Genomic DNA, 16,104 nt, shown 5'->3' with positions numbered 1-16,104 from the left:
AGAATTCGTCCGAGGGGGACACCATCTGCATATGGAGCTGAAAGTGCGGGGCGAAGCACTAATTTATGCACAAGGAGGTGCATGTTTTGAGGAAAGCTTGAGTTTGGGTGAACGCATGCAATAGGTCCTTGGCCAAGTCCAAGAGTGGGCGCGCGAAGGTCATCACAGAGGGTGATTCTACAGAGGTAGAGGGACGACGTATGCAGGATCTTGAGTTTGAGCCTAAAGAGCTTATGTGGATGAAAGGTGTTGCGCGGAGTGCAGGAGTCTTGAAGATAGCAAGCGGGCACGTCGATGAGGGCATCGACGTAATGAAGTGGGGGAGGATGTAACGGTCCGCACCTTTAGAATGGCTTAGTGGCATTTTCGTAAATATTTGAAGGTCGGGATCTTCGATCCCGGGCCGTGGGAAGTTCTTAAGAATGTCACTAGGATGGTGCATATCGAATGGCAAGCCAAGATGTGAAGGTTTGCTAGAGAAAACCCCATTATGATTCCTCGCACAAAGTGATATCTATGGGTGCCAGAAAGGAAATGGCTCAATAAGCTCTTTAGGGGGGTGGTCCGTGTTGGCTCTCCACGGCCCCCGGCTCCGGCTTCGAGCTTGGGCTAAGCGAGCCTCCCATGGGCGACGGCAAGCCATGGGGCGGACATAAAGTGCCACGGAGGTGGTCTTATGTTTCCGAGGGACAGGGAGTCCCGAGGACAGTACCGGTAGGCGCTATGAGCTGGTATTGCGCGTCACTCCTGTGTCAGAGGCTAAGTGTAGCATTCGCTATGCCGTTTTCTATCGGCTATGCCAAGAACACACGTAGGCCTTTGTTACAAGGTTGTGGCAAATGTGCCAATGAGCGGGGGCTCGGGTTCTGCCTCGCTCAAGAGGGTCGGAAGCTAAATAGGCACGGACGGGGCGACACCGTGCCATCGGGTGACATTCATATGTGGGCTTCCAACCTTGTGTTGCTACCCTGAGGGCATGTTGGCATGATGCTGGTGTGCATGCTCTAGGGTCGGATGCTATTCGAGATGTGCATGGACCAAGGCCCGAGTGAAGAGATGGGTTGCTGGCTAGATCTTGGCACAAGATTGAGTAACAAGCTACCGAGTGGGCGCAAGGCCATCGGGCTAGCTTGCTGAGCGACATGAGCCATGACGACTATGGGAACCTCATGAGCATACAATTGGTATCAGATGGGTCGATATATGAACTCGGATAGTGAAAAGGCTGGCCATGACTGGAGAGTCTTGGCGCCGCACGGTCTATTCCGCTGCATAAACTGTAGGACCGTGACAGTAGGCAGTGGTGCTCGTAGCCTACCACACTCGACTGATTAAGACTGTACCTGAAGATGTTTAATTAGTTTTGTCTGTACCAGTACTTTTTGTCACTATTTGCACTCAAAAGCAACAGTGCTGGATCAATTGCTAGCTGCAGAATCATTTTCAATTCTTGTTTCTATATGTATAACCTGTTTTAGTTCTAGTTTTCTTTGTTGCTTTTTTAGTAGTACTGGACTCTGTCAAACTTTCTTGATTTGTCGTTACTTTATAATTATTCTGTCAGTATTGTGTGTCAAATATGTGAACTAGACAGTCTTGACAAGTCTTGGAGGTAAATTACAATATTGGCAATTTGGCATGCCCACTTTAAACAGTATTTATTCCCAAGCAGTTTTGAACTACGTACTGCTTGTGCTTGGCAGTGAAATTCAATTCTTTAAACTTCCATTGGTCCTTCAGATTGTGGGGTTTCTTTATCTCATGTATTCTTTCTTATGTCTTTCATATTTTTTAAGTACTCAAGCCAAAGATAAAACAGGCCCTTGAACTTTTATTTTTTTTTTAAAAAAAATGGAAACAAAAAATGGAAAAAAAGAAAAGACCAAGTTCATTACTGCGAGATCTGTAAAAAGGCCTTAGGGTATTCTTCAAAATATGTACGTCAAACAGAAATCATATGTATGACTCATTCATCATCAATAGGATCATAACTAGGAATTATTAATTCAATGCGCAAATTTTTTGTAGCTACTTCAATATTATATTGGGACTCATATGTACCCAAATAAATTGATTCTGTACCGCTTCTTTTGTTGCTTTTAGTTACTTTTTTGGTAAAAAAACAACTACATATTATTAACATAAAATATATACAAGAAAGTTATAGTAAACACATCCATAATGTACATATCTAATCATTTACATATATATATATATATATCTTTTAAAAAATAAATAGGAATCCTTCAAAAAATATGCAGATAAAAAGATTTAAACACATATCATTTAAAACATAGGCTCTTTTTATAGCAAAATTCATTATATATATATATACACACACATATATACAGTCTGTTTATAATATGTACGGTTCTCATACGGATCATAGTATTGTTGATGGTTTTTTATAGTATTGGTGACGATTTTTTAAAAAACCATCGTTAATACTATAAAAAATCGTCACTAATACTGCAGTTATCATACGAACCATCCTCACCATAGAATTTTTGCACATATATATATATATATATAGTTATGTTACAAAGCACATACACACCTGCAATATCAAAAATGCTTTTAACTCACGCCATTAAAGATGCTTTTGAAAACGACATTATGAGATATTCTTGCTGCGGTGGGCTCCACTTTTCAGTTTATTTTAATCACAATCGTGTGACCCAGTCAACGTGTAGTATATAGTTTTTTTTCTTTTTTTTTTTTTTTTAATGTTAAAAAAAAAAAAAAGGTAAAAAAGGGCTCCTGGAAATCATCTGCCAGGAGCTATTTGGGTGAGTGTATTATTGGTGTATAATGGGAGTTCAAATCCAACAATACACAATTTTTGTCCGACTATTTACAGCTTTTGTAGCCCCCAAACACTATATGACTTGGCATAATATTGTGCACACAAATCGCTCGTGAAGCTTATCAAGTGTTAAAATAGCAACTTTGGACCTGCAAAGTGATTAATTGTCCGGTTTCTTTCCATTACAACATCTCCTCTTGTGCAACGTTTGGTGTATAGTTGATCTATTTTATAGTGCAATTATATATATATATATATTGAGAATCTTTCTTTACGGGGGCGGCTCTACCAATTTGGTGGCGTAAGGCAGCAATGAAATGGCAAATAATAATAATAATAAAATAATTTAAGTACTCAAAATTTGTCTTGTTTGGTTTGGTTTTTATTTTTAAAAAATTTTTACAGGAAAATTTACTAGCTAAATGATCGAGTAACAGTTACTATCGTATTCCTAATTCATACAAAGATAACAGCTAGTGGTGGGCATGGATTGGATTGGTTTGGTTTTAGATCGAAATACAATCTAATCCATACATATCGGTTTTTCTAATTTACAATCCAAATCAAACCATTGAACCATTAAATCTAAACCAAGCCAAACTATTTATGATCGGTTTGGTTTGGATTGGTTGATTGGTTTGAAACTTACTAATTTATAAATATATAATACAAATAAAAAATTTTCCAAATATAAAATATAAATAATAAATTATAATTATCCAAACATAAAATACAATTAGAATAATACAACATAGTCTACAATGGAAGATAAAGAAGAAAATGTAGCAAATGATACACATCATGCACTTATTAAATAGTAAACATTAATGTTATCATCTCACTCCTATAAAATCAAATTAAAATCGTTAGAACAAATAATGTAAAATAATACATTCGTCAAAATTCATTCACCTAATAATCAATGCATAATTTTTTTTTTAACCTTAAAACTTTGGTAAATCATAAGTCAATCAACGTTGACAGGTTCACTAATTTTAGTTGATTCTGTAACCTTTACAAATATCAAAACAATAAAATTAGCAATAAATTATATTTAAACATATATATATATATATAAGTAACAATTGGATATAATATATGTAGATATATATATATATATATGATGGGGATGTAAAAAATATATATATATTATGGTGATGGTGATGGACTGGTGGTGGGCGGCAACAAAGGTAAATGTTTAGTTTAGGGTTACAACTTACAATTTGAGTTGGGATTTGTGATATGGGGATGTAAAAGAAATATATATATATATATATATATATTAAAAATCAATATATAAAAATGAAAAAAAAAATTAAAAATTAATATATAAAAGTGGAAAAAAATTCTAAAATTAATATATAAAAATAAAAAAAATAAAAAATATATAATTTTTTAGTCATATAATATATTATTTGGATTTGATTTATATTTTCAATCCATAACCAATCCAATCCATACAATTTATAATATTTTGAACCCAATCCAATCAAATTGATATAAAAATTCAATCCAAACCGTTAAAAATGGATTGGATTAGACGGGTTGAACGGGTTAGATTAGATTTTGCCTACCCCTAATAACAGTTATTGTTACATCTCTTAAGCCATATAAAAATTGTAAGATAATAAAAGATGGGAGAATATTTACAAGAAAGAACAATTTATGTGGAATGAAATTAGTTTATATTTACAATATTTAGAATATGAGAGAAATTAAATTAAAAAAATTAAAAGTTAAATTTTTTTTTTAAAGGAATTCATTAGAAATAATTATTTGTTTAAATAGTTGATTGATTTTAACGTAGAAGTTAAAAAAATATAAATATGTCTCTATAGTTCCAAAAAGATAAAAACAAAACTACTATATTTAACATAACAAATAATTTTTTTATGTAAAACATACATATAATTAATAAGAAAATTTTTTTTGGGGGGCCCTTTTCATCGTTGGCCCTAGGCAGAAGCCTCATTTGTCTTACCCTTAAGTCGGCACTGTTCTTTACTTTAACATAAAAAATAATAATAATAATAATAATAATAATAATAATAATAATAATGTTTCTTTACTTTACCTTTCTTTGCACAGAGAGAGAGAGAGAGAGAGAGAGAGAGAGAGAGAGAGTTTGGATCTGTCATCTCTAAAATTGTTATACATTCAAAAGCTAGCAAAGAAAACTTTAGTTTTCATCCATCAATTACGCTTTTACTCGTTGTTTTGGAGGTAATATTGTAAACATGGCTTCTTCTTCTCTTTCTTTGGTAATCCCCCTCAAAGAAAAGCATGAGTTTCAAGAAAAATACGATGTGTTCCTGAGTTTCAGAGGTGAGGACACTCGCAATATATTTGCTAGTTATCTTTATGAAGCTTTATGTGCAAACCAAATTTTGACTTTCATGGATGATCATGAACTTGATAGAGGTGATGAAATTTCACCAACACTTCGCAAAGCAATTCAGGATTCCAAGATTTCAATAATTATTTTTTTGAAAATTTATGCTTCATCCACATGGTGTTTGGATGAACTTGTGCACATACTTGAATGCAAGAAAAAATTTGGACAGACTGTTGTGCCAATCTTTTACAGCATAGATCCATCGGTTGTACGAAAACAGAATGGGAGTTATGAAGTTGCATTTGCTCAACTTGAACAACGTTTCAAGTCCAAGGATGGAATGGAGAAGGTGAAACAATGGAGGGCTGCTTTAACAGAAGCATCCAATCTATGTGGGTTGGATTAAAAGGATTTTAGGTAAGTTAATTAAGTTATAGCTAGCCTAATTATTAATCAACGCTTACGAATATAATTACATATGTGTGTGTGTATATATATATATGTATTTAATTACAAGAGACAACCGTACTGTTTATTTAAAGCCTTGCAAAAAATTTTTAAAAATTTGTGTATCATCATTTCAATAAATTATTGTCCCAAGTTATAAAATACCAATCCTATCTGTATGCTGTCCACGTTTTCTTTGCTTGCAGATTTCTGTATATCTTTAAGTTTTGAGAACAAAACTTCTGCATTAATTTTTTATTACTAAAATCCATGTTTTTGTTTTTCTTCAAGTATCCATATTCAGATGACTAATAAATCTCTAAGCTATAAATGAACTTTTTTTTTCCTTTGCTGAGCCGCACTTCTCTTAGTTATGGATCTAGGGACATCTAAATTAGATATGGAGTTCAAATAGACAAAGTGAACGCCAACTGAAATCAATAAAATAATGACATACCAACAACTTTTATTTATTTATTTATCATCACTTTATATAGATATGTTAGTTCTATTTACCTTACAACTATTTTTTCTTCCATTTATGTAGGCCTGAGGCCAAGTTAGTTCAAAGAATTGTTGAAGATATTTCATTGACACTGCCGAAACATGATCTGTCTTCAAATGATCATTTCAAGAGGCATCTTGTTGGAATAGAAAAAAATATCGAGAAAATCGAACCACTATTATGCATTGACCCAACACATGCTCGCATTATAGGTATTTGGAGCATGGGAGGCATTGGGAAAACCACCCTTGCTAGTGCTGTATTTCAAAGGTTATCAAATTCTCAGTTTGAAGGTTGCTCTTTTCTTTCCAATGTGAGGGAAGAGTACGCAAGACATGGACCAGATCATTTGAGAAAGAAGCTCCTTTCTGAATTATTAAATATTGATCATGATATTTTAAAGATGGACACTCCATTTGTAGCATCACCTTATATTCTTAGCAAACTTCGTCGGAAGAAGGTACTAATGGTTCTGGATGATGTGGATAGTTCGATCCAATTGGAAGCTTTAGTTGAAGGATACGATCAGGTTGCTCCTTGAAGTAGAATCATTGTTACTACTAGAAATGTAACACCCCATCCCGAACCATGTCGGAAATTTTTGCACGTTGACCGAGGTTGACTGTTGACCTTTGACCAAAGGGGTCAAAAGTTGACTTTTTGTTCTGGTTGGAATTCTAGGTTGACTGAGGTACCGTTATGGAGTACACGTTGGCACGAGTTCGTAGACTGGTAGCACGTTGAAAACGGAGCTACGGTTTAAAAGTTATGAGCAAAACAAGTTGAGGTCCAAACTGTCCAAGGGGTGCCGGAGTTGACTTTTTATTCATGCAAGGTTGAGCGTTGACTCATGCATGGTTGTGAAGTGTTCGTCGATACGAGTCCGTAGACTAGCGGCACGTCCGATTTGGACATGTGGTTTGAAAGTTATGGACCTGTAAAGTTTTTCAAATACTGTATTATTTTAATATTATTTTTTACACACATAACGATGTGCCACGTGTGACTTAATGAAGGTGGCCATGTGTCACCATGTTGAGAAGCCACATGTCAACCATGTGTAAAATCAAATTATTTTTATTATTATTTTAAATAATAATATTTTTTATTTAATTAATTTGAATTTATTTGTTTTATTTTCCCTTTTCTTTTTCTTTTTCTTTTTCTTTTTCTTTTCTTTTCCCCACGTGGGAAAACACCATTTCTTTCTTTTTTTCTTTTTCTTTTCTTTTTTTCCTTTTTTTCCTTCTTCTTCCCCGAGCACCAAAACATAAAACACATAGTTTTTTTCTCCCACCGGCCGTCCCTCTCTCTCTCCTTGCTGCACTTTTTCTGGCCACCTATACAGTACACGCGCCGACCACCAAGGAAGCCCAGCCCGCCGCGACCTCAGCCACCAAATTTCCCGGCCAGCCGCCGCCGGACGCGCCCAGATCGGGCCGGCGAAGTCGCGGCGGCGAGGTGAAATATTTCCGGCGATTCTCGCCGTTTCCGACCAACCCAGCCCGTCCCATACCTCTATCCCACTATTTTCGACCCCTCTGAGTCCATTTCCGGGGTTAGTTTGCCCAAAATCCCCACCGTTTGAAAGATCCCTCAAGATCAAAACCGGCCGAAGCTTCCCGACCAAATTCCGGCCACCTCCGGCGGAATTGGGGTCGATGGAGACCGGATTTGTGATCCTCGTTCCACGAGCTTCGATTCGGTATATTATTCGCCTATTTTGGTTAAAATTTGTGTTTGACCCCCCGGGTACCTGGTATTATTTACCCGAATAAAATATTAATTTATTTGACTGTCTGTGAATTTTGTTCTAGGAGCACCGGTGAGTCGTAAAATTGATCCTGTAGTGGATCGTGGTTTAATTGCGTGCTCCAGGTGAGTGACCCACCTTTAAAAATATTTTTGGGGTAATTAATTGTATTTATGTGGTATTAATTTGATATCTGTAATTTGTGCTCATGTGGTGTATTTTAAGTACAATCGGGAAAAATATTATTTTATATATATATATATATATTTACCCATTGGTGCTGAATGAAATTTTGGGGTCATTAAGAAATTCCCGATTATTATTTTATTGTGATTAAACGATATTTATTACACGTGAGTAAGTATTTTCAGTAATTAATTGCGTCTGGATTTTATATCATTTTTGGGCAATTAATTATATTTAATTGGTATTTAAATTATGCTCATGTGGTGTGATTTAATTATGGTTTTATTGTGGTTTAATTAATTTATTATGCATGAGCAAAGTGTATTTCGGTGGTATTTGTACGTGGTTTTCAGTATTGATTTTTCGGACATAATTGGGTTAAATATTTTACGAAAATATTTGTTTAAATTTTATAAATTATGCCCGCGGTATTTTTATGGTTGCATCTCGTACTTCGAGAAAATTGTGGGTTGTTGGTTATCAATGTTTCGTACCGGGTTATTAAATAAAAATATGTGGGATGGTGTTTTGTGAAAATTTGGTATACTTCCCACGGTAATTTTGGAAAACGGTACGGTTGGTTATTTATGTTTATTTTTAGATGCACTCATACAGTATTGGTGTTCTGGTGTATGGTGTATGGACACGTGGTAGTGCGCGGTTATTATGTGGTTTAGCGCACGGTTATTACTTCACCCGTGAGTTGCCATTGGACTGTGGGCAGGCAAGGTTATTGTTGTGCACAGCCGCCCCCCTCCTTGGCCGGGTGATGGTTTCAGCAGCGGTACTGTTGGGACGCCGAAGTGACCGTTGCAGGTTTCTCTCTTTAACCCCTCCGCCAGTCGGTGCTCAGGACGCTGGGTATCGGAGGGCATCATCGGTATATGGTGTGGTGCGTCGGTGTAAATTGCAAATAATGTTTTAAACCCCAAAGGTGTTCTAAAATTATTTATTATAATTTATTGCAGTTTATTTATATTTGGGGTATTTATTTATTTAATTTGTTGTTTATTAATTTGTTTGGTTCCTTGGTTTTTGGGAAGTACGTACAAGGGTTTTGTGAAAATGTTTTAAAAGGGGAACTTTTCCAACTGAGAGAATTGTAAGGGTTTTGAGAGAAATTATTATTTTCCAATTAATTATTATCTATCTACTGTATTACCATGGTATTATTTTGTATAGTAGATAGGGTCACTCACTGAGATGATTAGCATCTCACACTCTTAAATTCCGTTCCCCTAGGTCCAGGTTGGAGACGTTGATTGTCCGGGGCGAGCCCAACGTCTCAGTTCGTTGCCGAAGGTTCAAGAAGTTTTTCTTCCCTTTTTCCTCTTCACTTGTATTGTTTCCGTATTTGTCATTTATAAATTCCACATTTGTTGTATAATGCTCTGTATACTGTATTGGACGTGTAGTTGTTTTATTTATGCACTGGGTTGCTGCTGTTGTTTTATTTTGAAGTGCTGCAATTTGTGGAACAATTTGTAGTTTGAGGGAGGAATAAGGGGATGAGTATAGAAGTGTGTTTTCAGTGCAGGTAATTTGTGGTAAGTAAATCCCTTAGGGGAGGCTCTGTCGGATTTTCTGTTGGAGGGTCCGGTAGGGTTTCCCTGGGATCAGGGCTTGTCTAGGGTTCCGGGGAAGGAATTCTGGACGGGTCCTGACAAGAAATGTGCAAGTGCTCAATAAAGTTGCTGATAATATTTACAAGGTTGAGGGATTGAGGCATATTGAATCTCTTGAGCTCTTCCATTTGCATGCTTTTGGAAGAAATTCTCCTTCAATAGATGACGAAATACTATTACGAAAGGTGGTAAGTTATGCAGATGGAAATCCATTGGCTCTTAAGGTCTGGGGTTCTTTCCTTAATTCCAAAAGCAAAGAAGAGTGGGAAAGTGCATTAAATAAACTGCAAATGTTTCCAAACAAGGACATTACAAATGCTCTAAGGATCAGTTATGAGGGATTAGAAGATAAAGTGATCCAAAGTATATTTCTTGACATTGCATGTCTATTTAATCAGTCTTTCTCTAGAGATCATGCAGAAAGCATGTTAGATGTTGGTGATTCCTTTGTGAAAATACGAATAAGTGTTCTCATTGATAAGTGTTTAATTGAAAATAATGAAACTCGAAGAGACAATGAGCTGCGGATGCATGATTTATTGCGCCAAATGGGTCAGACCATTGTTCGTGATGAACATAAAGACCTTGGTAACCGTAGTAGGTTGTGGGATGCTAAAGATATTTGTGATATACTGGAAAGAAATATGGTAAGTGATATTGCACTCAATATTTCTTCTAAAAACCATGTAAATCTTGTAACAAACCAAAAACTTTACATACAAAATCATTTCCAACAAGAAAAATTAGATATGTATACACCATTTTTTTTTTAAATTGAATTTCCTTATATATATCAATTTTTATGTGATTGTTAGGGAACTGAAACAGTTGAAGGGATATCATTCAATATGTCTAAAATCATCAGAGATGTAAATGTTTGTCGTGCAGCCTTCTCAAATATGTGCAATCTACGTATCCTCAAAATTTATTGTGATAATATTCATGACAGCAAGTTCAAACTATACCTTCCACAAGGTCTTGATTCTTATCTTTGGGAGAGGTTAACATATTTTCAGTGGGATTTGTACCTTTGAAAACGTTGCCATCAAATTTTAATCTCAGAAATCTTGTTGAACTGATACTATGTGACAGCAATATTCAAAAACTTTGGAATCGTGAAGCTCAGGTATGCTTGGATTTTTAACTTTCTGGTAATAAGCTTAAAGTTTCACTTAGTTTTTATTGTATCAAATGTCAAAGTACATGAATATATACTAAATAATTGTAGCCATTTTTCTACATCCCGTCACAGGGTCTTCCGGTGTTAAGAAGGATGGATCTTAGTTATTCCAAGCTCCTCACAAAAATACCAGATCTGTCTCAGCTGGCTCCGAATCTGGAAAGTATAAATCTTGAATGCTGTTCAAGTTTGGTTCAGGTTCTTCCATTCGTTCAAAGTTTTCACAAGCTTACTAATCTAAATTTGAACGGTTGCTCCAAACTTAGAGAATTTAAAGAGATATCAAGGAGCAGATGGTATTTGGATCTTGTAAATTGTGGAGGCATTAAGAATTTTCTGAGCAACAATTGTCAGCAGAAGTTGACATTTCTCAAAAGTTTTACAAACAATATTTCGTCTCTCTCCTCATGTGGATCCTACAGTTGCCAAAAGTTTCCAGTGAATTTAATAGTTTTACATTTGCGAAGTTTACCAATAGAAGCAGTGCCCTTATCAATTGTGAGTCTCTCTGGTCTTGTTGAATTAGATTTCGGTGAATGCAAAAGACTTAAAAGTCTTCCAACCAGCATTTGCAAGCTGGAATCTCTTGAATCACTAGATCTACGTTATTGTAGCAAACTTGAAAAGTTTCCTGAAATCTTAGAGCCTATGGAACACTTAACAAATCTTACCATATCCAGAGCAGGAATTAAAGAGTTGTCGAAGTCCATTGATAATCTAATTTCCCTTAAAGCATTGACTGCACAATCTTGCAAGGAAATTGAGTTTCTCCCAAACAAGTTGTGTGATTTAAGGAAACTTACATCTTTGTACCTCGAAGGTTGTTCAAAACTTCAAAAATTGCCTCCCCTTCTATTGGATATTATATGAAAATGAAAGCTTAAATTTGAGGAGATTGAAAAAATACTTGTTTGGTAAAAGAAAAGAGGGTGACTGAGACTAATTAAAATTGAAGAGAAGACAAGAGCTAAAAAATACAGAAGGAATGCTCATTATTATTTCTTTATTTTTTAAAATTAATACAAAACAAGAGTACAAGCCTATATATAAGCTAAAAGAGGCGGTTCCAAAGTAACTACCGCCATATGCATGCTTTGTTGTTTTCTTCTCTATACAAGTAAAAATACAACTCATGAGGACACATGTCAATCTATCAATTATCTAATCAATACATATAAAGCTAGCTTACATGTGGCAACTTGCTATGGCTTTAGTAAACAATTTTGACTCCCTTTCATTAATTGCTATCATCAATTGCAACTTTAATTGCAACATAAGTGTAATTTCTTGAATCTTCACCACTCAACCAACTTTGCCAAATTACAAATTATTATTATTATTATTATTATTATTTTAACACCCCCTCTTAATTTGTACTTTTGGCAAAGCTTTTAAAGTCTTCTAGCTTCTCTGTTGTTGGCTGCTTTGTAAAAATGTTTGCAAGTTGCTCAGATGTGTCGACAAATTCAAGTTTAATTTCTTTTTCTTCGATCAAATATCTGATGAAGTGATGTCAAATTTCTATGTGCTTTGTCTTGCTGTGGAACACTGGATTTTTTGTCATTGCTATTGCTGACATATTATCGCATCTGATAATTGTTGGAGCAGTTTCTTTATGTTGCATATCTGATAAAAGTCTTCTAAGCCATACTGCTTCACTTGATCCATCTGTAGCGGATATATATTCTGCTTCTGCCGAAGATAATGCCACGGTCCTTTGCTTCTTTGATGACCAAGAAATTAGTTTTGTACTTAAGCAAAATAAATATCCTGAGGTGCTTTTGCAGTCATCTATGGAGCCTGCCCAATCATTGTCTGTATATCCAATGAGCTTGTTATCTGCTTCTTTGGCATACTTAATTCCAAGCTTTCTGGTACCCTGTAGATAGCAAAGGATTCTCTTTACCGCAGTGTGGTGATTTTTACTTGGCTCATGCATGAATCTGGAAACATAACTAACAGCAAAGACAATATCTAGCCTGGTATTTGTTAGATAAATGAGGCATCCAACTAAGCTTCTGTAATTTGTTGCATCAGCTTTTTCTGCACCATCATCCTTACGCAACTTCTCATTTAATGCCATTGGTGTAGACATGGGTTTACAGTTGTCCATGTGAAACCATTTGAGAAGATCATTTAAGTATTTTTCTTGAGAAATAAATATTTCTCCTTTTGCTTGTTGAACTTGGATGCCAAGAAAATATTTCATTAGGCCAAGATCTGTCATTTCATATTCTTTCATCATTGCTCTTTTGAATTCTTCTACCATTTTTAGGTTAGTACCAGTATAAATCAAATCATCAAACATGTAAGCAGGCAATGAGAATATCTTGCATAGCTTCTTTTTTGACATATAAAAAGGGCTCACTTGGACTCTATCGAAATCCATTTTGTTTGAAGTATGAATCAATTTTGCTATTCCAAGCTCGTGGTGCTTGCTTTAATCCATATAATGCCTTCTTTAATCGTAAGACTTTGTTTTCTTTTCCTTTGATGGTGTAACCCAAAGGTTGTTCCACATATACTTGCTCTTTAAGTTCCCCATTAAAGAATGTTGATTTGATGTCCAGTTGATAAACAGGTACCTTCATTTGAGAAGCTAATGCAAGAACTGTTCTAACAGTTTCCATTTGAGCAACTGGTGAGAATGCCTCATTGAAGTCGATTCTTGGTTGTTGTGAATAGCCTTTGGCGACTAGCCGTGCTTTATACTTTTGAAATGTTCCATCTTCTTTGTACTTGGTTTTGTAGACCCATTTAAGTCCAATAACATCTTTACCTTCAGGTAGATCCACAAGTTCCCATGTATTATTGTGCTTTCTTCTCCATAAAAAATTACAGAATAATTTTTTCAAAGTAACTGGCCAACACTTAAGAGATTTGATGTTAAGCTAGGAACATAAAGCACATCATGGATGTGTTTAGAGTTATCTCCTTTAGAGTTTACTGCTATTACTTCTTTTCCTTTGACTTCATGGGACTTTCCATCTCCAAGCTTTACTTCAGATAAAAAGTTTTTATCCATCTTCATAAAGAGTTGTGGATCACCTGTCATATGACTATTGCATCCACTATCCAAAAACCATGTATGTTTTGATTCTTGTTTAACAGACATACATGAATAAAATACTTGACTATCTTCAACCTTTTCAGAATAATTAACTTCATTCCTTTCTTGCATGTCTTTATACCAACAATCTCTTTGTGAATGATTAGAAATTTTACACTTTGTGCATTTAACACGACAATCTTTTGACTAATGCCCAGGTTTTTGAAAAATAATGCAATAAGGTTTAGAATTACCCAGGAAATTTCTTTGCTCATAATTGTTTCTTCCTCCTTTGCCTCGGCCTTGATTACCATGTCTTCTTCTGAAGGAACCTCCTCTTCTTGTTGAGTTGCTTGTTGAGGTTACTGAATTCCTTTCTGTGATGTTGCAATTTGATTTGAATGCTTGCTCCACAGGTTGGTTAGAAAACTTGCTCAATCTTTTTTCATGTGCTTCAAGAGAGCCAAATAGTTTATCCAAAGAGTATGTTTTCAAAGTTTTGGATCTGCAACAATATGCTCAAATTTTGCTGGCAAACATCTTAATATTTTTTCTACAATTTTTTGATCGGCAATAGTATCTCCATAACTTCTAATTTGGTTAATAATTCCATAAACTCTAGAAGAAAATTCTTAGATATTTTCGTTTTCTTTCATTGCTAAATTATCGAATTCTCTCCAAAGAGTTTGAAGTTTAATGGAGATTACCTTTTCATAACCTCCAAATTGTTGTTTCAGAATTTCCCATGCAGCTCTAGATTTTGTTGCATTTGATATTCAAGGGAAGATACTTTTGCTTACCCCTTGTTGAATGAAAGGAAGTGCTCTTGCATCTCTTTGGATGTTTTGCTTGTACTCCTTCTTTGCTACTTCTGTCCACGACTGCAGCTGCTTTGGACTTGCAGGCTCATCATAGCCTTTTTCAATTATATCCCACAAATCTTGTGAGATAAAAAGAGTTTTCATTTGAATGCACCAAAAATCATAATTCTCACCAGTAAAGATGGGAATTAATTTTTGGGCATAACTAAAGGTTGATTGGTTATTGGCTTCCATGAGTATTTTATAAAGGGGGCAAGAACAAGGCTCTGATACCAAATTTGTTGGATATTATACGAAAATGAATGCTTAAATTTGAGGAGATTGAAAAAATACTTGTTTGGTAAAAGAAAAGAGGATGGCCGAGACTAATTAAAATTGAAGGAAGAGAACAGGAGAGCTAAAAAATACAAAAGAAATGCTCGTTATAATTTCTCTATTTTTTAAAATTAATACAAAACAAGAGTGCAAGCCTATATATAAGCTGAAAGAGGCAGTTCCAAAATACTACCGCCATATGCATGCTTTGCTGTTTTCTTCTCTATACAAGTAAAAATACAACTCATGAGGACACATGTCAATCTATCAATTATCTAATCAATACATATTAAGGTAGCTTACATGTGGCAACTTGCTATGGCTTCAGTAAACAATTTTGACTCCCTTTCATCAATTGCTATCATCAATTGTAACATTAATTGCAACATAAGTGTAATTTCTTGAATCTTCACCACTTAACCGAATTTGCCAAATTACAAATTATTAGTATTATTATGATTATTATTTTTTTTAACACCTTCCACATGCTTTGTCAGTTTTGGAGGTCAAACAATGTGAGAGCTTGAAATTACTACCAGATCTTCCATTATTTTGTATAGTCGTGGATGCAAGACATTGTACATCACTGGAGAGAATATCAGATTGGAGGACTGCAATCCAAAACATCACTAGAAAATATACTTCATTACTTGACTTTTTTGGTTGTGGAATGTTGGATCAGAATACATGCAATACCATCATCCCTCACGATGGAATTTATAAAATACTTCAATCTGTATGTTGATGTCTCTCCTTAACTAGTTTCTATTTAACAGGTTTTGTTATCAAGGTTCTTAGTTTCCAATTCATATATGGTACAGGTCAATTTAACTTCAGAAGTCGAACTTGGTTATCCTAGTGACCAAATTCCAAAGTGGTTCAAGAATCAAAATTCGGGGACTTCGCTGAAAATTACACTTCCTCCATTTTTGAATAATGATAACTTCTTGGGTTTGGCTTTTTGCATTGTTCTAGCAGTGAATAAAGAGATACCTTGTGCAGGTGTTAGTATTAATTTTAAACTTGATTTCAAAACCATTGATGATGACTGTCCTAGTGAATTTCAGTCAAGTATGTTCGTT

At 35.1% G+C, this 16,104-nt stretch overlaps 2 protein-coding genes across 2 annotated transcripts; one reads left to right on the top strand and one right to left on the bottom strand.

Annotated features, from left to right (window-relative positions):
- Positions 1–4,986: 4,986 nt before the first annotated feature.
- Positions 4,987–11,707, top strand: LOC132804072 (disease resistance protein Roq1-like). The gene is made up of 7 exons (XM_060817976.1): positions 4,987–5,537; positions 6,136–6,625; positions 7,911–7,918; positions 9,701–10,304; positions 10,473–10,569; positions 10,674–10,783; positions 10,910–11,707. Exons 1-7 carry the CDS (start codon positions 5,044–5,046, stop codon positions 11,705–11,707), a joined length of 2,601 nt encoding a protein of 866 aa, XP_060673959.1. The 5' UTR covers positions 4,987–5,043.
- A 643-nt stretch (positions 11,708–12,350) lies between these two features.
- On the bottom strand, positions 12,351–13,106 carry LOC132804071 (secreted RxLR effector protein 161-like). Its single transcript, XM_060817975.1, has one exon. The coding sequence runs from the start codon at positions 13,104–13,106 to the stop codon at positions 12,351–12,353; it is 756 nt and encodes a 251-aa protein (XP_060673958.1).
- Positions 13,107–16,104: the final 2,998 nt, after the last annotated feature.

The sequence above is a fragment of the Ziziphus jujuba genome, chromosome 6 (assembly GCF_031755915.1).
Source record: "Ziziphus jujuba cultivar Dongzao chromosome 6, ASM3175591v1".
NCBI lineage: Eukaryota > Viridiplantae > Streptophyta > Magnoliopsida > Rosales > Rhamnaceae > Ziziphus > Ziziphus jujuba.
This window is presented reverse-complemented; position numbering and strand designations above follow the sequence as displayed.